The 22,016-nt window shown below is 37.2% G+C and overlaps 1 protein-coding gene across 1 annotated transcript in view; it reads right to left on the bottom strand.

Annotated features, from left to right (window-relative positions):
* Positions 1 to 22,016, bottom strand: part of TRPC3 (transient receptor potential cation channel subfamily C member 3) — a 46,085-nt gene that overhangs the window by 4,517 nt on the left and 19,552 nt on the right. The window contains exons 3-10 of the mRNA XM_069798597.1: positions 19,960 to 20,145; positions 12,664 to 12,828; positions 10,233 to 10,449; positions 8,319 to 8,552; positions 6,694 to 6,958; positions 4,441 to 4,636; positions 2,416 to 2,625; positions 40 to 123 (exon numbers count right to left, since the gene is read on the bottom strand). Coding sequence (XP_069654698.1) covers positions 40 to 123; positions 2,416 to 2,625; positions 4,441 to 4,636; positions 6,694 to 6,958; positions 8,319 to 8,552; positions 10,233 to 10,449; positions 12,664 to 12,828; positions 19,960 to 20,145 — 1,557 coding nt within the window. The remainder of the gene's footprint in view (positions 1 to 39; positions 124 to 2,415; positions 2,626 to 4,440; positions 4,637 to 6,693; positions 6,959 to 8,318; positions 8,553 to 10,232; positions 10,450 to 12,663; positions 12,829 to 19,959; positions 20,146 to 22,016) is intronic.

Raw genomic sequence — 22,016 nt, 5'->3', positions numbered from 1 at the left:
GCTCTATTACTCAAAACAGTGACCGCTGTATGTACTTACCTGATAGCGTGTCGGCTGATTGAGAATGCTGTTAAAACTGTGTGATTCAAAAACTCTGGAGTTGGACTGAGTGAAAAGGTTTAACTAGGAAGAAATAAGACAAAATTAAAATATGCTATGGAATTAACCATTAGAATTCAGCTCCATTTTTTTTTTCTTGGAGACATCTTGGGGATGTCTCCATAGTCACTGTATCAGAATATTATCGCCAATAAACTGAGATTGCCTTGACTTATTTGTTGGGTTTTTTTTTTAAACACTGATAATTTTAGCCATCCTGTTCACAGCACAGCTTCAAAGCAGATGTGCATGCACAGCTGAGGAAATAATGAATTATGACTTGGAGGCAGGGGTAGAGTGGCCAGAGCAAGGAGAGACTCTCTAAACTGGCTTTAACAAAGAGCTGTTGCGGATCTGCACTCTTAAGCATACTTTTAACTACAAATACGTGCTCAAAATAATTTCTGCTTAGTTCAAAGTGGTCTTCCAAAGCACCATTTTCAGGAATAGTAATACATTTAGAAAAATGGTCATTGTTCAGTTATTTGAGGATCACAAAGCTGTCAAATCCCAATTTAAGATTTTTGTAGAAGTGGGCTAGAAACAGAAGTGAAAAAAGCCACCTTGGACAAGATGGCTTTGTGACCAACGCAGAACGTTTGTTACTACCAAAGCAGGGACCTAACTGTTCTGTCAGATACACTGGTGAGGGTGAAGTAAAAAACGTGTATCCATAGAATAAGGTTCAACCCCCTAATCTACATCTGTCATTAATTTTCTGTGTGGCCAATTAAAAGTCACTGAATTAACAATCACTGATCTCTCTAGTGGGTTAGGGGAGCAAACTGAACTCAGCCTGCCTCTATATAGTAAACCTGATGCTTCCCATAACTGCCATGGGTTTTGTGCCTATACTACATACAGACTGTCACTTAAGCTGGGCCACAAGTGGGCTATTTTTACCTACTCCAGGTTGCCCACCTTCTTGTGGGCAATGAGACATCAGCTCAGCCACCATTTTTTAGGGAGTGGGACAGGATTATGAGATATGCAAGGACTATATAGGTGATATATGTGATACAGAGGGACTATGTGATACATAGTGTGCCAACCCAGCCTGACACAGAGGAGGCTGTAGGCTGCCTTTTGCAGAGAAAAATAATTTGGTTTGTAGTTAAAGAAAACTAGCTCCACCTGACCTGTCTCAGCAGCGACTCAGACAGGATTTTAGTTCTTTAGTGACTAACATTCTAAGTATGATAGTAAGTACTGCTGTATGATATATAAGCACTACTGAATGTTTTGTAATAAAAGTATATCTTAGGGTGTTGATGTTTCTTTGTTTTGTTTTTTAAACACATCTTCTGTACAGCGACTGCAGAGAACTAATGCAGTTCAGGCACTCAGAGCACTAAAAAGCAGAAGATGAGCAGTTAGTACCAAAAAAGTGCTTCTAGCTAAACTGATTTAAACTGACATTTTTATAAACATGTATCTACTTCCACTGCCTACCAAAAACTGGAGAAAATGTTTTCTTTACTGAAGGTTCAGTACCACCAACACCTCAGAAGTCCTAGGCTCCAGAGAAATCTTTCAGAAAAGATGACTAGACTTGACATTTCTGATAATTTATAGTAAAACAAATAATTATTTTCAAGGTATTGCTTTCAGTCTTTGTAATACACAGGGCCTTGAGCCTAACTTATAAAAGAAGCCACATATATACTCTTTAACCCATCTGTGCCCCAGTTTGCCATCAGCAAAACAAGGCGATTTGTTATCTAACTCTCACAAGGGCTTTGTGACACTGCATTCCATTAATATTTGTAAAGAACATTTAGATCCCCAAATTTAGAATGTCATGGAAGTGCTGAAGATTATTATTACCACCCCCCCCCCCCTTTCCTGTTGTCTTTTGTTGAGAACATAGCTTTTGACAGGAGAAAGTGAATATCATACTGACCACACTTTATCCTTTTCCTGTCCTAGTGAAAGGAAGTTTTCTCTCCTTATCCTCCCCCCCCCCTTTTTTTACCCTGAACTAAAAATCTTTCTAATGGAGGCTGAAAGCATCTTTATTCAATATTTAGGTCATTCCTTGTGGGAATTATTTGCGTCTTTGAATACTCAGTTGTTTTTGTTTTAGTTGTGTTTTTCCAGTCATTGGACCTCGTAGTCCTAAGAAAATTTATAGCTATTTTTTGGTTTTATGCAGTACATTTAGGCAGTCTGAAATACAGATCTATGAATATAAATGCTTGACTAATTATTGTACTATCTTCAGAAGCACATATTATACCCTAAAAGTTAAAGAAAAGCAGAATGCTGGAATGGACACACAAATCTTTGCTGCAATGAAAAGATTTCAGTACCTACCCTAGATTTGGAATTGCCCATTCCCATTTCAATGTCCTTCTGTAGCCGTCTCCTCCTGCACTTAGAAAAGTTAATGATCCTCATGATGAAATAGAAAAAAGATTTGGGGCTTGGTACAAGACTGAATGGTGGAGGTAATGTTTTTCCATCATCAAAATACGATAACCAAAGTTTAGAACGAGCGAACTTCCACTCTACATCACTGTCATCCTGTGTTAAGATAAAAACAAAGCACATAACTGTTTTTATATGAGATGCAAAACTTCTTCCAAATGAAACTTCTTTTAAATACCAACCTTTTCTGGTTTTACATAAAATGTTGTTTGCTTGTTAGTAAGACTCCCAGTAGTTCTGCAAAAATGTAACCACTTTATCAAGTCTATTTTAACTAAATTTCAGTTGTCTCTTTATGGCAACGTCTTATTGACAATACTTAGTTAAAGCATTTGAACCATTTAAACAAGTGTTATTTTTGCACTGAGTGAAAGCCAACATATAAACTCCCTACTATTTGAAGTGGAACTTTTTTCTTTTTTTAAAGTCTTGTTTTTCTCACTGAAGTGGTCACATGAATTTGGTACTCACACAACTGACAAAGCATTAGCTTCAAGGCAGACATGGTTTAAAATGTTAGTACTTGCAGCTTTTTACATAACCATGAAAAGTAAATCTGATTTATAATGGAGTACAGAAAATACAAACTTTGTTGTCATGAAGAAATCATGTTAAAAAACGGCCAAATTCATTTCGTCTTAACACATTCTTACTGAAGTATTCCAAGGCTGGACTTGGTTTACTCCAGAGGTGAGAGCTTTCTTTATTGTAACTAGTTTTCTCCTGCTGAATTTCCTGACATTGCCCAGAAGTCACTGAAAATACTGGAAATGACATATCCATTTGTACACTATGTCTTAGAAAATTTTTTTTTTTTCCTGCTAGTGTGGGTGTGCGCCCACATCTATGTGAATGTAGTGCTCTTTGAATAACATCAGAACTCATGGTCTGGAAAGCTGGCAGTATAAATGTACTTTTACTTTCATTTCAGCAACTTGGGATTTATTTTTATAACCCAGGTATCTTCTCTACTTTAAATTTTCTGAATTTTTTAATTGGAGTTGGACGCTAAATACTCTAACTAATTCTCTTTAAAAACAAAGATATTCTGTCATCGTAATGAAATTAACATAAAATATATCTCTTTTAACAAGCAATGCAGCCAATAACCTTGTGTGAAATTCAAGTATTCATTCAACTGAGCCATTTGGCAGATTTGGAGAAATACTGCCACTGTGTTTTCAGGGCATATGGCAAAGCTCAGTAAACCTAGAATCAAGTCTTAATATTGTACCTAAAGTGGAAAAAAAGCACATATTACAAACAAAGCGTGTAAGCATTGTGCAGTGTGACTCAGTCACAACAATCTTGAAGGTAAGTACCTGTATCATACTCCATGTACAGAGACATATAAATATAATAAAGTATGTCCATGTATCACTGCTGTGCATAAGTGTCTAACTCCTGCACATTTAGCTAAAAAGTTTGAGGACTGGAACTAAAAACCAGATTTCCATGAAAGAACACATCAAAATACATTAATCCATATCCTAATGATCTGTCAAAGACTGAAGTGCACTACATTAAGGAAACATGCGATAAGCACCCTAAGCAAACTGGCAATGAACCACCCATGTCTAAAATGTTATGCTCAGTAACTTTGTTTTCTACCTCACAGCAGTCTTCATTTGTATATTACTTTAGATTTTAAGATTTCTGGATGGAGGACATCTCCTTAGATGCATATACATGGCACAACATGAACTACTTATTCAGATCCTGCAAGGTTCTGCAGCTTGGCTGGGTTCTTAAATAGTGTCAGTCCTAGCAACATGGTATTTTTCTGGTCCTTTACTGAGGTAATCTCTTCACTGTACTTTTGCCTATCAAGATGTACTCATTGATATAATTGCTAGTAATTCTGCCCTTTTTCAACGTAACAAAAGAGAACAACTTGAGAACAGAGCCCACCTCAATTTCTTGGTATGAACTGTTGATCATAGCAATCAGCATGTTGAGCAGAACTACCACCATCGTTACATTATATATGCCATAAAGAACATAACCAATGTTCTCTATGAACTTATGATCATATTTGAGGACAACAGAGGTTACTTCAGACAAGCCAAATATTGACCAAAATAAGGTCTTGAAACTTTCTTCCACTCTGTAGGAAAAAAAAAAGAGGAAGGCATTATTACTAACTACACAAATAAATATATCAGTTGTGTTTACAGTAAATGATAAACAATCTCAAGTAATTTGTCTGTGAGCCAGCTTTGTAGAGCGCTAATCAAAACAACAAACATGCAAGAAAATATTTTTCACACTATGTTCAATTTCTCCACCTATCCATCATAGATAATAGACTTGTAATAATACATGCAAAACAACACTCCAGGAATTAGAAAGGTATTCTACTTCCAGAGTTTGAGATGAAGCATATTCTCATCTCATTATTTTCCAGTCTAACTCCGCAGGGGGCAGACCTTCCCTGTCCTAATAAAGCTAAAAATGGGGCTGATGGGAAGGAAACTGCTGCACTCCTTTCAAGAGCTTCTGATTAAACCTTCCATTAGGAAGGGTGCGCTCAGAAGTGGGTAGCAGCAGGTTCAGCAACAAAACTGACAAAGCAAATAGATTTCACGGGAATTGTCCAAGACTTGTTGAAATCAGTGGGAGCCAGGCACTTCCAACAGGAGGAAGGCACCTAAATACCCTTTAAGGCTCTGGGTCCAGGACCCACTGCCTCTATGCTCTTGTCTCCATCCCATGGTCAGGGCAATTCCTGGGGAACTGAGCTGCCAAGGGCTCTCAGACAGCTCTACAAGCCTTCAGGGCCTTTGAGAGTGGATCCTCTCCAAGCTCTCCTCCTCACTCTGCCATTCCTCTTTCCTCTCAGGAAACATTGCTACAGGTTGACCTGTCCTGCAGTCAGGACACAGCTCACTGCAAAGCTCTATCCTGCCTCACTGAGAGGTGGGCTAACAAATGCAAGCTAAGAGATGTTGATATTCAATAAAGATTTTGATGTGCCTTCCATTGTACCCTACAGAGTTTACTGGAAATGACTTCTTCCTCCGTGTTGCCAAAAAGTGAATCGTCAGCTGTATTTTAATAAGTGTAACTAAAATACGCCAGTACACATGTCTTGAATCACGTGTTTTAACACTGATAAATGATTTTTAAAAGCAAATAATATCCGAATGGATGTACAGTCTAGTAAAATAGCACCACTGTTTAAGAAATGAATATTAATAAGCATTCAAATAGTATGCATACTAGACACCCAATATCAAATAATGTAACTAAAGTATCATTATATGTCATTATTTATCTAAAGAAAAGACAATGAGTAACAGCAAGGGCAAAAAGCAGGCTCAAATTAAGGAGAAGTCATGGAATCAACTACATGAAAATATGGCAGTTTTTACAGAAGTCATGTCTCCTGTAGAAAGATAGGAGAAAAGGAAAAGTTCTGAATTTCACCATCCTGTGGAATTACTTCTGGTTTGGAACATCCTAAATATTTATCACTTCCAGCATCTCCTTGTTTGAGGAAGTAAAAAACCAAGCAAACAAAAAAAATTTGGAGATCATTGCAAGCAATCTCATTGCATGAAGAGAGACTTGTAACTACCATTCTGCTGTACTCAAGTGACTAACAGTAATAAGCAGTTATCATCTAGACAGTAAACCAGGATCCAAAAGAGTCCAATGCAGTTTATAGGTTTGTTTTAGTACTAGTTTAAGAGAGAAACATGCCGTCTACAGAATCACTATCTCTGTTGCTTGACAAATTAAAATTATTTGGAGGCCTGTTATTGATACCTAGGCTAAATCTCTCTGTGTATCAGTTAGGTCTGACAGAGCCCAGTTAAAGATTACAATTCTAGCAGTTGTTTTGGGAAAATGTCATTCAGAAGATATCAGTAATTTTTTCTTGCATTTGGTTGTCCACGAGTCTGTGTAATTAACATAATATACAGGTAACATTATTTTAGACTGCAATGAAAGCTTCCATTATACAAGTAGGAAAGAATTGGTCTTTTGTATTCTGCTTTCTAAGGTTCTGAGATACCTGATTTTCCACTGATTTCAACTGTCTTCAGTTTTATTTTAATGCTAGGAGAGAGCACGCAATACCTCACAGACATTGCTACCTTAGTGAAAAACCTGAAAGTTTCATACTGGCTTTTTACTTAAATGTAACGTCATACTTACGTTGTAAAGGCTGGGTTTAGTTTAGCTCCAAGGTAGTAAGAATACAGTATGAACATTCCAATCATAAATGCAAGAAATACCATAATAAAAAGGACCATAAACTTGAAGATGTCCTTAACAGTCCTTCCAAGTGAAATCTGCAAGGGCCCAAAACTCTCATTTGCAGGCAGGATGTACGCAATCCGAGAAAAGCTAAGAACGACAGCAATTGCATAAAGGCCTTCAGATATTATCTGAGGATCAGATGGGAGCCATTTATCTCTAGCTGGAAAACACAAAATATAGGGGTAAATATAAGGAGTTACTCATTTATCACAATATTGAAAAATAATTCTTGATAGGATTTTTCCATGAACATGTCTGAATTTACTTGAGACAAATATTTGAGAAGTCTAGTAGTTGCTACTCTATTCCTATTTCCTTTAAGTCACAAACAATGAATATAAGTTACATGACCTTTTGCTAGAAGAAAAACTGTACTTGAAGAAACAACATTTTTGTCTATAGTTTGTATTTTAACCTGAACTATATAACAATAAATAATTCCTTATTGCTCTTCTTAATACAACTGCATTATTAGTTATCTTAATAAGCACTATGCTAAAGCCAGAAATTTATTAATGTTTTGTGTTTCACTGATGGGAAGTTAACAGTGTTGGTTGATGAACAATTTCATTTATTAATCACACCAAGCTTTTTTCATTGTTACAAGTTCAGGATATAACCTAGTTCCCATTGAAATAATGAAGATTTTTGCCATTTACCTCAATGGAAGTAGGATCATGGTTTTTACAGAGAATATGCACAGAAACAATTGAGTTTATATATAAGTTAATAAATTGTTTATTATGTGAATTAATGCACCATCTTAGCAAAATAACACTAAATTAAGATGTGTTTCATATCAAAATACATATGTAAATACACATTTAGAAACACATGGTACAAATTACAATTGATTACATAGCAATTAACGTAAATAACAAAACCAAGTCTGCTATTATAATATATTGGAGTTCATAAAGCATATGCTAAAATACACCGTCAGCAGCAAATACAGCCTTTGCTGGTATTGCAAACGTAGATTCATCACACCTTTAATTACAATTCCTGCACTACAGTAACTATTTAGTACTTTTATTCTATTTGAGCAGATCTTTACTGGGCCAGCATCCTTCCTTCAGCAGGAAATGCTGTCAGATCTTTACGAATATGAATAACTGTATCAAGCAACTGAACTAACCAAAAAAAATTCACATCAAGATTTTCTCTGTTGTGCACTAAGCCAAGAATAAAATACACCTTGTAAATGTTTAAAATCAAAGAGGGTGAAATTTAGCTCTAAGATAAACAGTTACAACAAAATTATGGACAGCTACATTTGAACTGACTTTGTCCTTATGCCTATTGTTTGGTTTTAATATATTAGCAAACTTATTTGTCAAATTTGCGTCATAACACCTACTGTTTAAATAGCATAGAAACAAAAATATTGAGGCAGAAATGGTTAGACAATGCTATAAACACAAACATGTGGAAATATTCATCTTAAGGCTTCAAAATGCTAGTGCATCCTACCAGGTTTTTTTATGTTCAGATCTGTGTTGCAGAAAAGTTAAACTCACCATAAGTAAAATACTCTATTTCTGGAGGAAGCGTGACCTCAGAGAGATCATTCTCCTCAATGTAGTTGTCCACATATTGTTGCGCTTTTGTGGCCTGCAAGAATGCCAGAAGCCTTGCTGTGAAAGCAGCGATGAAAATGGACAGCATCCCAAAATCCAAAACATTCCATAACTGCAAAATATATTCCCTGGGTCCTTCCAGCCACAGCTCTTTGCATTCTGACCACATCATACCTGCAACAAGAAATGAAAAAGACATAGCAATCTTGGCCAAACTCTTTTCATTCAAACTCTCTGCATTCTCCCATTTCATGAAACCACGTGGTACCAGTGGAGCAAAAATACACTTATCTGCAGTGTCACAGTGTCATCATATACCTTGAGTAAGGCTCTCGTGGTTTCAACAGGATTAATCAAATGGCAAGGTATTAATTGATATGCAGGAATAAAGCTCAGACATCTCCACGGCTTTGCAGTGGAAGTATTGTGGCCTAACAAAATAACGGTATGTCATACTTCTAAAGAAGGAAAAACATTAAATGTGGAAAAAGAATGCCTCTCATTTCCTTACCACTGACATTCATAACACACTTCTGAATCAGAAGGATTAATTTTTACAGAGGAGCACAACTACCCAACTACACAGATGACCAAATATAAATGGTACAATTATACTACTGGTTCTCCACTTTACAGAATAAAATGCTTTTCAGCATCGAAAGTGGAATTTGGCTATGTGTAATTCAGTTTTCTTACTCAAGGTTCTCCTCAGAAATTCATTTATGCAGAATTAATCCAGATCACAGCCTCATCATAACCTAGATGCAGTTGTTGCGAATCAAGACTTTCTCTTCAAAAAAATTTCTTAGGAAAAAAACCCAAACAACAAAACCACAACCCCACAACTTTTTTTCTTGCTTCCCTGGCTGGGTTAATTCAGAGCGGTACTGCTGCCATCCCAACCATACGCACAGCAGCCACGCACTCGATTGGTTTGAAGCTGCTTGTCTCTGAGTGCCCAAGAAACTACTCACAGTGACTGAGTCCTAGAAACCACCGAAATCTCAGCCCTTGCCTTCCATCAAATAAAGAGGCTGCTCCCCACAAGTATATGCTGCGACTACCGAAAGGCAGCATAGAAGGGATATGCATCTCCCTACCCTAATATAGGTTCAGATAAAGCTGTGCTTAAACCAGGAGATATAGGTGATTCAAAAGGTAAAGTGAGGCACCTTCATGCAGCAGCCACAGCAACACTTCCTTTCTCTTCCACTGCCTGTAAAAGCTGAGCATGCTACATTATCATGTGGCTAACAGACATTTTGCTACACAAAAGCACCTCACTGGCAAAATGCTAGAAGATAGCATTTTCTGCCATACAGTTTCAAACAGGCTGACAGCTGATCAGGTTTTGTGAAAAAAACTGAGTAATGAGAACTGACTCATTAGACCCTTGGCACTGGTAGAAACTGTAATTTCCCCAAATGCGACCTAGGCAGCAATGCCACACAAGCACCGATGTGCTAGCACATTAACACCGAGCAGTAGGAACTCCTGACCTTCTGGCACATAAAGCAGAGTAGGCTTCCTGATACTATTTAAGAAAACCACTTCAGTAAAGTATAATTTCTGTGGCGTTCTCTTCAGCAAACGTGTGCTCCTGTTACAAATGCCAGAATCACCGAACAGTGCGGCAAATCAGCAAATAAAATTTTACCCCATGCTGCAAGAGGGTGCAGCACAGAGATGCTCTGATGGTCTCACCAGTTCTAATGCGCTGTTATCTGCCTTAAGGGTTTATCCTAACCGCGCAGCAGCCGGAGCAAAGGTTTAGGACCTGGGCTTCTCTCCCTCCTTTTAAAATTAATATCTGCAAGAAAACAGTTGACAAAGATGAAGGGGCAATATACCTACCAAGTACCCATACCATGATCAGCATTTCTGTCCAGGTGAACTGGGTAGTCTTCACCCTAAAGATCTGCTTAGGGTAATCAGTAACAGTGACATTCGGCAGCGTTGTTATACCTTCAAATCTGTCTGAAGCATTGAACACCAGCAGGCCTAGGAAAATAATGAAGGATGCTGCATGTGCCACAAATTTCATAAATGGACTTCGAAGAATTCTTCCAAGCTGCAAAGGCAGAACAAAAGCAGTCACTCAGTTTTCTCAAAGAAACAAACTCTTTCATCAGGCATTCCAGAAGCATAAATGGGCATTCAGAGCTCAGGACAGTCTGAAACCTCATTTTTAAAATATGCTCTTCCAAGTGCACTGAACTGTGATTGCTTTACCATTTCAGACAAAAGTCTCCCGAAGGCAGCCTCATGGAGTGTGTTGTCCTGTTAGTGAGTGTTCATGTTATTGCATAAACTCTAGATGGCAATGTTTGAGGGGAAACACTCCAAGGAATTACAAATGTACAATGGCTGTGACCAGAAAGTTTCATCTAATGCCCACAGATAACAATGGGGAAGGCAGATGCAAGCCCATGGAAAATAAATAAAATCTCCAAGTAGCAAAAGGCTTTCCCTACTAACAAAAGCGTACTATTAGTTTGTCTATGACTATAGCTCTAGGAAAAATTAGACTCATCTTCTCATCTCTGGCTAGTATATTCCATCCACAGAACACATGTTCCCATCTCTGCACAAGGTGTGACAAGGTAGATGCTAGACAAACTTCTTCATCTTAGTTGCTGCACACCTTTTAAGGCCAAAGGTCTCCTGTCTCCTTCAGTACAACAGAACAATATACTGCTCCGCACATAATGCCCGACCTTTATTAATGTTAACACACAGTTCTAATGTGATAAACTATCACATACATCACCAATATTATGCAAGATTCCAATATCCCCTGTGAAGAGCTGCATTATCACCAGTATTGTATAAGAAGAAAAAAAACAAGTTCAGCAGATAGGGAACTGGAAGTAGCGTTCTCATTTCAAGGAATGGTCTTCCTGAAACTGGGGTCAGCTACTATGAACTAAGCGGACCAGCACACACTAAACGGCATTTACTACCTGTGTAAACAATCTCAGGTTCCCTTCCTGTTCCTGACCTTTAGAAAGCATTTTGAAATTACAATATCAAACAGCTGATCTGAATGTACAGTACTTTTATTTGACATGAGCATTAGGAAAAATGTCAGGTGTTTCTGGTACTGGGAATTAAAGCTCAAGGACAAATGTCACTTTTCCATATTAGACATCAGCTAAAAATATATTGATACATTTCTATGATATGGAGCTGTGAATGAGGAATATCTTTACTACAGATATTCATAGAACGTGACATTTCAGAGAATAATGAGAATAACTATTACACGATTTTCATAAAAAGGCTTATCTTTAAAGTAAATAAATATTTAACCCTGAGAAAACATCGGGTTCCCTTGAAATATGCAGGAGATGAGCAAAATCTTACCCTTTTTGAGGTCAACTACAAGAGCAAAATATAAATGAGTGAAACTCACATTTCTTTGCTGTACACTTGTTAAGGAAATAAAATTGAATGACCACGTTCAGCACAGAATTAGATTTACTTAAAATTTAAGAAAAAGTTAATGTAACAGAGAAATATTCCTTCTTCTGATTTACCAAAGATCTATCAATATGCTTCATTTGCAGACAATTCACATGCTACAGACTGTAAAGATTTCAAAGAAACTGCTGTTATTTTCCTTGTGAGATCATCAGGAAAGCTGGAAACACCCATATATTTTCAAAAAATTTTGAAGAGGTTAAAGTTTACAGTTGCACTCTTTTACAAATATACCCTACCACATGGTTGGAATACTGTGTTTAATTTAATTTCTGCTCTATGGTTCACCTGGTAAACAGACCTCCTAGGGCAGGAATAACAAATATCTTACTTAAGATTAAGTTCTGCATCAGCGAAGTCAACAGATGTTCTGCTAATGGTTTATATGGGAACAGCATCAGATCTTAAGATGCCATCATAGGAGACCTAATACAGAATCTGAGTGGTGACTTTCAAAAAACTCCATGTTACTAATACAAATACAATTACATAGCAGAGATTGTGAGGTGAGCACGATCTATGGAAATTTAAAAAAGGAAAGAAAAAAAAAGTCTCAGAGAAGGGTTTTTTTCTTTCTTTACACTTAACAACAATTTATTTTCATGCTTCATCACTGTGGTCCCCTCTTTACAATGCAAATAAAACAAATAGCATCTCAAGACTAGAGATTACTAAAAATATAATTAATTAGTTAAAATTTGGAAGCAGCAGAATTAGAGGTACAATGTTGCATTTTGAATGCCAGAAATTGAAAAACAGCTCCCAGCATAGTACAAAACACATAATTTATAAAATTCAGTACCCTGCTACATGGTGCAATCCAATAACCAATGGCTAGAAATGGAAGGCCCAATGCCACAACCAGCACAACCAGACACTTGATAGCTATGGTCTGCTCCCGTAATCCTGAGAGATTTTCATACCAGATAGTCAGTAGCTGTTGCTGACAGTTTGGATGGGCCACAAACTGTAAAGAAAAAGAAAGAAAACCAAGACATATCATAATTTGTAAGAAGAGTTACATAACTACTAAATACATGACCATCGCCTTAAATATCTGGTGTTAATTTAGAACTTAAGAACCATGTTTTTTCTCCTTTCCTTTAAAATAAAGGTTAATAAATAAAGAAGAAACTGCTGAGGTGATTTAAAGCAGCACTTTGGGGACAAGGTTGCACATGTGGACAGCCATCACTGATAGAAGCCTTTTATGCATTTTTAGAACAGCTTTGCATACCCAACTGGATCTTGTCAGAGTTGAACCTCAGTCCTGACTTCGAACAATTTCTCAGCAAATCAAGCTGATCCAAGGTACATGCAGAATTTCTGTGGAGACTGAAAGTTCTGGTCTGACCATAATCCACCATTAGCCTCTCCCCCTCCTGCACATGCTCTTCACAGACCTCCTCAATCATCGCCATTTGATCTGGTTCTTTGACAAAGGCTCCAAATACCTGCTTAACCATCTATACGTTTTCAGTCTAAAACTTACTGAGGCAAGAAATAAATGAAGCAAAAGTACAGCACAGAATTTTAAACCTTACCAGAACATACAGAGATTAATACTGAAAGGGTGAAAGGGTTTCTTCTTTCTTACTACCAATGGTGCTAGCTATCACCTCTACTTAGATGTACTTGGGATTTGAAAAATAATCAGAAGCCACTTACTAGAAACAAATTTTTATGTTTGTGGAAAATAAAATTTAGCATTCAGTAATACAAGTAAATTCCATTTTGTGAACCAGATGAAAAGATGACCTTATGGTTTTGATGATGCTCTAAGGACTCTGTAATAGATTGTATTTTGCTGTATAGTTTTGTATTTTCTCTAAGTTCGTGCCCATCTCAGCTGAAAAATACTAAATCCTCAAATTCGACAGTTTTCAAAAATAACTTTTTCTTTTTCACTGTTTTAAGATTTTAAAAGACCCTGAATGTACAGATTGTTATCACTATACAGTCTTATGCTATTCTTTGTGTTTTAATGAGTTAATAGCTTAACAACACACTGCAGAAGCTCAAATAAGATCTGATGGGTATACTCAGTCATTTATGAGCAAGATAGTTTTATTTTTAATGAATTCTTTTATGAGATGTTCCTTTTATCTTTGCTGATTAGTTTACATTATTATTTATCAATATTAATTATTTGCTTAATTTATTTCTATAGCAGAAGAACTAAAAGGTATCAAACATAACAGAGGAAGCCACAAGAGTAGATGTGTACAAATATCTGAATTAAATATAGTCTCTGATAAAATGACCAAAAGTTGACACTTTCAAATTTGAGCACTTAATTTTATAAGACAATATTCAGGCATTTAAACAAGAATGTCCTGATTGTCAGTAGTCTAAGCATACACAGCTACCACCAGATTTCAATTCATTGAATGTCGGGCCATTTTTGGCATGTTCAACCCTACATCCAAATCTTGGTACTTACTTTTCTTGTACCCAGACAGAGACATGTGAAAGACCGTTTTCAAATATACTTACTCTCTTCTGACCTAACTCCAATGCCCGCTGAAGTCAATGGTAAAATTTCAACTGACCTTAACTAAGCAGAGCCAAGACATCATCAAGGACTTTTGTAACCAAGTGCTTTAAAGTAAGGGGAGGAAGCCAGACAAACATCAGGACAAAGAAATAGGGCATCAAGTGAATTTATTGGGATCTAGTCATAAAGAGACAACCAGACAAATGGAAAAATAGGCTTAGGATTAATGCTCAGCTTCTCTGCAGACAGTTATTACAACACAAACTTGCTCTTCTGAGCCTTTTGTGTAAGTTCCATCCATCCATAGCTTCCACAGATTCTTCCATGTCCCAAAATTGAAACGGAGCAGAGATTAAATGTTAAGATACTAAACTGGCATGGATTAAGGATCTAGTACCCAATTAAAAAAACCAAAACCAAAACAAAAACAAACAAACACCAGTCAACTTCCATCTTTCTCCTTTGCAGCAAATACATGCAAATGTTATTTTCCTAGCTTCAGTAAGATTTCAGTATGTTCACAGGGAAAGGGAGTGATTCCCAAATGGAACGATAAAACAAGCTGCTAGCAACAACTGCATTTGTTTAGATATGCTTTAAGTTTTATTTTACTAAAATCACTTTTGGTTGAGTTTGTTGAAGGGTGAGCATGTATTGATCTATTTTTAAAGCACTGTTTTCTTTCTTTATTTATAGTACTTCTTTAGCATGAAGCAATGTGGACAAAGGAGACTGTGCAGCCACGCCATCAGGATCATGTAGTGTAACCAGGAGTGTGTAGCTTATGTTGGGTGCTGCTACTGAAAAAACATAAGGGGTGGGAAGAAAGAAGAATTCTATAGCTCCCTATGTTCTTTGCCTGTTATATTTCTGGTTAAGTCCATTTCTAAAGTGTTATCATCATACTCATCATTATCACCATTACTATTACACCATGACCTGTGACACTGCCACATCACAAGAGCATGTGGGACATCAGTTAAGCACAAGGGTAAACGGCCTAGTTATCACAGCAATTTGAAGAAATCTGGTAATATACTTGTCACATTGGTTGACAATAACTAGTAAATCAGAGTAAAGAATGCTAGGCAGTTTCACAAAAAGGATTTGAAAATAATTCTGATAACTCTGATAATCCATGTTGGATTAAGAGTGAGATTTGATCTGAGTTGCTTATACTTTAAAAAAAAATACTGTAAACCTTGGATAACCATTTTATTATCCTTTGTACTCTGTTGAGATCATAATGTACTATATATACTGGTTTTTGCCAGCTCTTGCCTGCAAAACTCCATTTATATTCCAAATCTCATTAAAAAGTGCATACAGTAGAACAATAGGATAGACTTCTTAAAAAAAAAAAAATCAGATTAAATCATTGGCAATGAAAACAGGGAACCTTAAAACTCTCAAGAGGAGGAATCCGAAGCTGCTTCATGAACTTTAAAATGGAAGCAATCTTCATATTTTAATCTATTTTTCTCTAAAATAAAAGTCCCCAACTATTTTAGTGTGATTCATTAACCAGTTAGATCACATATTAATGCAGTTTGTACCTACAGGGGAATGGCCAACAGAAATAAATAAAAATATTTTAAAAGTCTTTTAAGAAATTAATGTCACCTTGAACTATGTTTGTATTCTTTTTATTAGGCTGTCACCTTTGAAGCTTATGCACCATAAAAACTGCCAGCCTGGCCCATTTGAAAAAAAATAGACTGTTTTTTGTGTGTTTGTGCATTCTGACATATGTCCCTGGTCTCTTCTTTTGCTAAGATAAATTTCATTCTCAATTCAGGACATCAAGGGACAAATCCCACAGAAGATAAACTGTGGCCATAAACAGGAAAGTAAACAATTATTTCAAATTACACAGACATTTTTAAAAAGCAGGTTTAAAACTAGAGAAGAGGAGAGAGAAGAAACACCCACATCATTCCTCCTACTACCAGACGGAATGGGAAGAAACAGCAAAGGAGCTTTAAGGGAACTCGCCTAGGGCTATGAATCGGCCCACAGGCCCTCTTGCATCTCATCCAGATCTGTGTGCTAGTTATTCCTCTTGGTCTATCAACATTTTTATCTAACTCTAAAAGGACATCTGCCTGTGCTATAATTTCCCCAGAAAAGGGAGGAGTTAGTGAATAAGATGCCAATGGTTATGGCAAGTTCTTTGGCAGTAAGTCTAAGGGCCCTTGAGAAGATCTTAGCACTTATTTAACTGTTGGCACCTGCACAATATGCACCACTTTGAAGCCCTCAGAGCAACTCATGTCACTTGCCTCATCCATATAAGCTCTGAAATTCATCCTTCTCTCTGGCTCTGCTGAAATATTTGAATTTATGATTATGTTATTTTCAGGAACTGCAGCCTCTTCTGTGTTCCCCCAGCCCAGTATATCTGTCTCCCCACCAGCTTCATCTCCTCCAAGGACAGTAGGTTCACATCATATTTCACCTACCAATCACATCATCCTACAACCTTGTTCCTTCTGCATTTCTCTTCTCTCATCCTACTTTTCATGCAGCTTCTTACTTTTCATTACATGTTGATCTTATTATCACATTTATCTAATATTTTAGGATCCAGTCCAAACCCCAGTGAACAACGATGCATGGGGACAGTATCTGGTCACTAAAAAAATAATACCGATTTTAACTTAGCTGCTCTTCCAGGCATAATTGACTGTAACACTTCAGATACACTCAGTTTCATGACCATGAACCAACTCATCAGTATGTAAATATTTTTCTGTATTACTGGGAGTGATTATAATGTTGTTTATTCCTAACATCCTAATGAATGAGTTTAGACATTGCAGAAACAGATCCTGGCACACTCTGATACACAAACACACAACATACAAAGAGAATTTTGAATCTTCTTTCTTATCTGCCAATTTGAAACTTCAGTGTTTGAAAACTAAATGCTGTGATTTTACTCAAACTCTTACTGATTTCACTTGGAAACTCCACTCTGATTTTTATCTCAGCAAGAACTGCAGAACTTGGCCCAGCGTCACCAACTTCTCTGAAATTTTGTTGGCAACCTAAAGACAGAGTTAAGATACAATACTAAAAGCACTACTTGCAGCAGCAATTCAGCATACAGAGCAAGACTACTTGTTCTAACTAGTTTTTCTTGTTAATTCCCTTAGTCCTTCACTATTGGGGCTGCAGTTTCAGTCTGAACTGTAGCTTCAAACTCACATCCTGTTTACCCAATGGGTTACACTTTAATGCAGTGCCTAGGGTATTAAGTGCGAGAGTTTCATTACTAATAGAATTAAAAACTCCATTTCCCTAGCAATGAACTTCTGAGCACATTTGCTCACTTGTCATAGCTTTTCCTGTCTCTCCTCCCTCTGAAAAGGGCATGCAGCTCATTAACCATTCCAGGGACCTGCAGTTCTGTTTGGCTGTACTATCTGTCTGGCAACCGTGAACTGACCTTAACGTAGCTGACCCAGAAGTGCAGCTATAAATACTGAAAGCTAAGAAACATAAGCCACATCCTCATCGTCTTCCTACAGTCACAGGGTTAAAAGCATCCCATGTGGAGTTCTGAATCTGTTCTACAGTCAGAATATCGCTATAATCTGCCACTGCTGTAATGGAGCTGATCCCAGCACCAAAGGACCACCATGGCAGAGACATTTCCTGCCTCAGTCCTTGTCATCCCCTCTGGAACAGCCATTTACAGGGAACAGCACATGTAAGAATATGGTAACAACTCTGCACCATCTATTTATTTCTTTCCACCAAGATCGTTAGTCTTGTAGGTTCTGAACTGTATTTGTCATGAATTGGAGTCAAAACTTTGAGTTTATCTACAAATAATTAATCTCTTGCAAGAGAAGAGAAGAAGTGTGCTACATGGAATTGCCTTTTTTTGCACTATGTAGGTTTTTGTTATTCCTAACAGACCTGTGTGGCCCTTTGCTCAGCAATGAATTTAATCAGTGACAACGACCTCTTGGAAGAAAACCAGAGTCTTCAGCAAGAAAGCTGACACACGAGTCTTAGCAAAGGTTTGGTACACATTAATATGCAACAGCATAAAGAATTCATATTTTATTTAGATATGATAACATGTTTATGTACTTTCTTTCCCTGTTCCATTCTTTTTAATTAATTTAATACTTGTATATATTTAACTTGAATTTTGTTAATTAATATGTATTTATCTGCTGTAGACCAATTCTATATTGGAAACAACAATTTGCTGTTTGGGATCTGCGTTTACAATTTTTGTTAACTATCTTTTGGGGACATAAACACCAACATTTCCCAGTTTTCTGTCAGGTTGCTTAAAATTAATTTTATATGGCAGATTGGGGCTCAACAGGTGGCCACAGAATACAGTGTTATTTATTCTGAAAGACACAAGACTTCTTGCAGAGATAATGAAACTATAATGGCTGTTAAGAATGGAAATGATGCTAACCTCGTAAATAGGTAGCTGTAAATAATACATAGGCATTGCAGTATTTCTTGAGTCCTCTCACAGTAGGACACAGTATTAACTATTTTCTGTGCTAGGGTAGCGGGATCTTGAAAAGAACAACATAGCTATATATTGAAAACTGCTACGATAAATGGATATGCATTATGTCAGATGTGTGATACACAGCTCCATTTTTCAACACATTCATTCACAAAATAACTGTTCATTAAAAATTACTTTGAGAGGCATCAACTGAAAACACATTGCACTTCACAAAACACTGATAAATACAGGTACAAAGATGAAGAACTGACATGAACTGATTAACTAGCCACAAATATATTCCATACGTTTTCAGGACTGAATTTGAACTATTTTTTAAAGGAACCCACACAGTAAATCATGTAGAATTTCTCACTACAACCCACACAGTTGCAGATGAGCTGTTTGATTTACTGTTGTATTTTTAAATAAATTAAAAAATTATATACTTAATGACAACTTAGATGTTCTCTTTTTCAAAGTAGTAAAAGCAAGACCTTTTTTTGGAAAAAAAAAAAAAACAGAAACAAAAAAAAACCCAAAAAACACCACCAACAAAAAAACCCCAAGCCTATGTGATGATAGGAACACTAGTAGAAAGCTGCAAGACTTACTTCCCAGAATTTAGTTGCCCAATTAAGTTACTTAAGTTAGAAAGCAAAAGTAATAAAAAGAAATAATGAACAAACCAGTTCTTTTACTTGGTTGAAACCAACACTTTCACAAATACAGCCTTCTCTTTGGATTAGATATTATCACACACACTGGCAGGAAGACACATCCTTACCACCTTCAATGAGTGAAAATCTGGCTCCACTGAAATCTCTTCTTTTGGCTTAATCAGGAGGAAGATCTGACCAACTGTGTATAAGCTTGCTAGCACAGCTGATTTGTCATTAAAATCTCCTGCCAATTCTCAGCTGTGGAAAGTAGATTAAACTAAACTCCTTCACTGTAGTCCCCTTCTGCCAGCTTCTGCCTTGTGAGAATCTTGATTACACACACTATGTCTCATTAATGCATCTGACCACCGGTTCATAACGCCTGTGGAATAATGAGATGACACTGTGTTCCTATCACACTGTCTGAAAGCACTGGCTATGAGAAGTTACCTTTTTGACTTCATACTTAATGGCCAGCTTCACACGGCTCAGTGATGCTCTGTGTCTCTGTGCTTCAACTGGCTCAGAGTTTAAATCCCCATTCAGAATGGCCTCCACTTCTTCCGAGTCTCGGCAGAGATCAAGAACGCCAACCACAAAATCCTTGCACTGCATAGACAGCTTGCGATAGTCATTCTGAAAAAGAAGTGTTAGAGAAAATGGCCTGTGATGAACATGCTTAAGAGTCAATAGCAAGGAAAAAGGAACCCATACAAGCTGCTAAAAATTAATAGTGTTTGTCTTTCACATACTACGTCAAGTTAGCAGCAGATCATTATGGAATTTCTGTACAGCAGAATCATCTCTTCTCTGACACAAGGCAGCCACTTGAACAGAAGATTATGACAGCTGTTTAACAGAGCATGGGAATATTATCTCAGAGCATGATGAATATAACCCAGATGGGCAGCAAGGGGAAGTTGAATGGAGAAATAAGAATTGCATGAACAAACCAGGACCAGAACTCTTGAAATACTAACCTCACTCTTGCAAAAACTTTGCAGACAATTAATGAAATAATTCTTACAGGGTTGCCTCCCAGGCTATGAATGTATTTCTGCTCTTTCTACGCTGCTAAAATGGCTGCTTACTCTTTACTCTGATGTATACCGTATTGACTTCCTCGCTTTGCTTGCCACTTATCCTTGGAACTGCTTCACCCCCAGCAATGTGTACAGTGGGTTACAAAGCAACTGCATAGAATAACTGTGGCATGAACTTGAACACCAGTCTTGTGCACAAATACCCCAAATTTCTTGTATAGGCAACATGGAAACCAGCTTCTTCAAAGGACAGTTCAAAGATAGTAGGCTCCCGAGTCATCCTCCAAGAGACAACCTTTCCACTGACAACACAGCTGAACTACAGAGAGACATTTCTTAAAACCTCAATCCTTTTATTTAAGAGCTCTGTTGACCTATCCCCTCCTCTCCCTCTCTCCTTCACTTCCCTGTACCTGTCACAAACCATTCCTTTTCCAAAAATCACCTATTAGTTTAATCTCCATCTTGTTTATTCTCACTCCATCAGCTTTCCCTTCCATTACTGCTGGAGTCAACAGCTCTGGTTGCATTACCTTCTGAAAGTATATAAAGCCAACAATTGTTTTCTGTTATTAAAAACATTGCCCCTCCTCCTTTAAGAGTGCTTTTAGTAAAGCACTTCTTTTTCTTCCTCACTACTTCCATTTTTGCACAGTATCATTGGCTGTTTCCAACTTGCAGCTTGTTGACTATAGCTTTGAAGTCTTACTGTGTCACGTTGAAAAATAACTACATTTTGCTGGTCCTTACTCTTTCTACCTTTCCTCAGCTTCCTTCAACACTTTGGGACCATGTCCTGAGTTTTGCCCATGTGCTGTGATCCTTTCTGTGCAGCTATTAAACTACTGCATCTAAGGTGCAGTGGCACTGCTTTTCTCTATGTTCATACCTTATGTCTGGCATGCTGCTCACAAGCTTCATGCTCTTCATCCTTACTCTTTTTGCTGCCTCCTTACAAGCAAGTTTACGTCAATCTTTGAGGTGCTACCTTTAAACTTCTCAGTTGCTCGTATATGTTGACATCGGAAAGATTTCCATCTATCTAATAATCTCTCTCTTCTGACAAAACATCCGTGGCTACATTTCAAAATTTTACGATAACTCTGTTATCTTAAGTATGCACATGTGAATCTTTGCTTGTGCTTTTGTTTACACTTGTACACATCTTCCACCACTTCTGTGACATTACCTATAAGTTCTTACCTGATATCTACTTCAGTAGAAACCTTGGTCTTCATTTATGTGTCCATGTTCTCTCAGCGAGATTTCTAGGACTTCTTTATCTGAGATACAGCCTCTGATTTCCTTGCATGAGGCTACAGTTGGAGGAGAAAACTTGATTGAACCTGCCAGTTCTACCCTGTTGCATCAAGTGTTTCAGTGCCTAACTGAAAATAGCATAGCCTTCTTTTTCAATTACTCCACAGCTTTTCTTCATTTTTTTCCTCCCACTAGGCCACCAAA

The sequence above is a fragment of the Haliaeetus albicilla genome, chromosome 1 (assembly GCF_947461875.1).
Source record: "Haliaeetus albicilla chromosome 1, bHalAlb1.1, whole genome shotgun sequence".
Classification (NCBI taxonomy): Eukaryota; Metazoa; Chordata; class Aves; order Accipitriformes; family Accipitridae; genus Haliaeetus; species Haliaeetus albicilla.
Note: the sequence above shows the minus strand (reverse complement) of the source record. Positions and strands in the feature narration are given on the sequence as shown.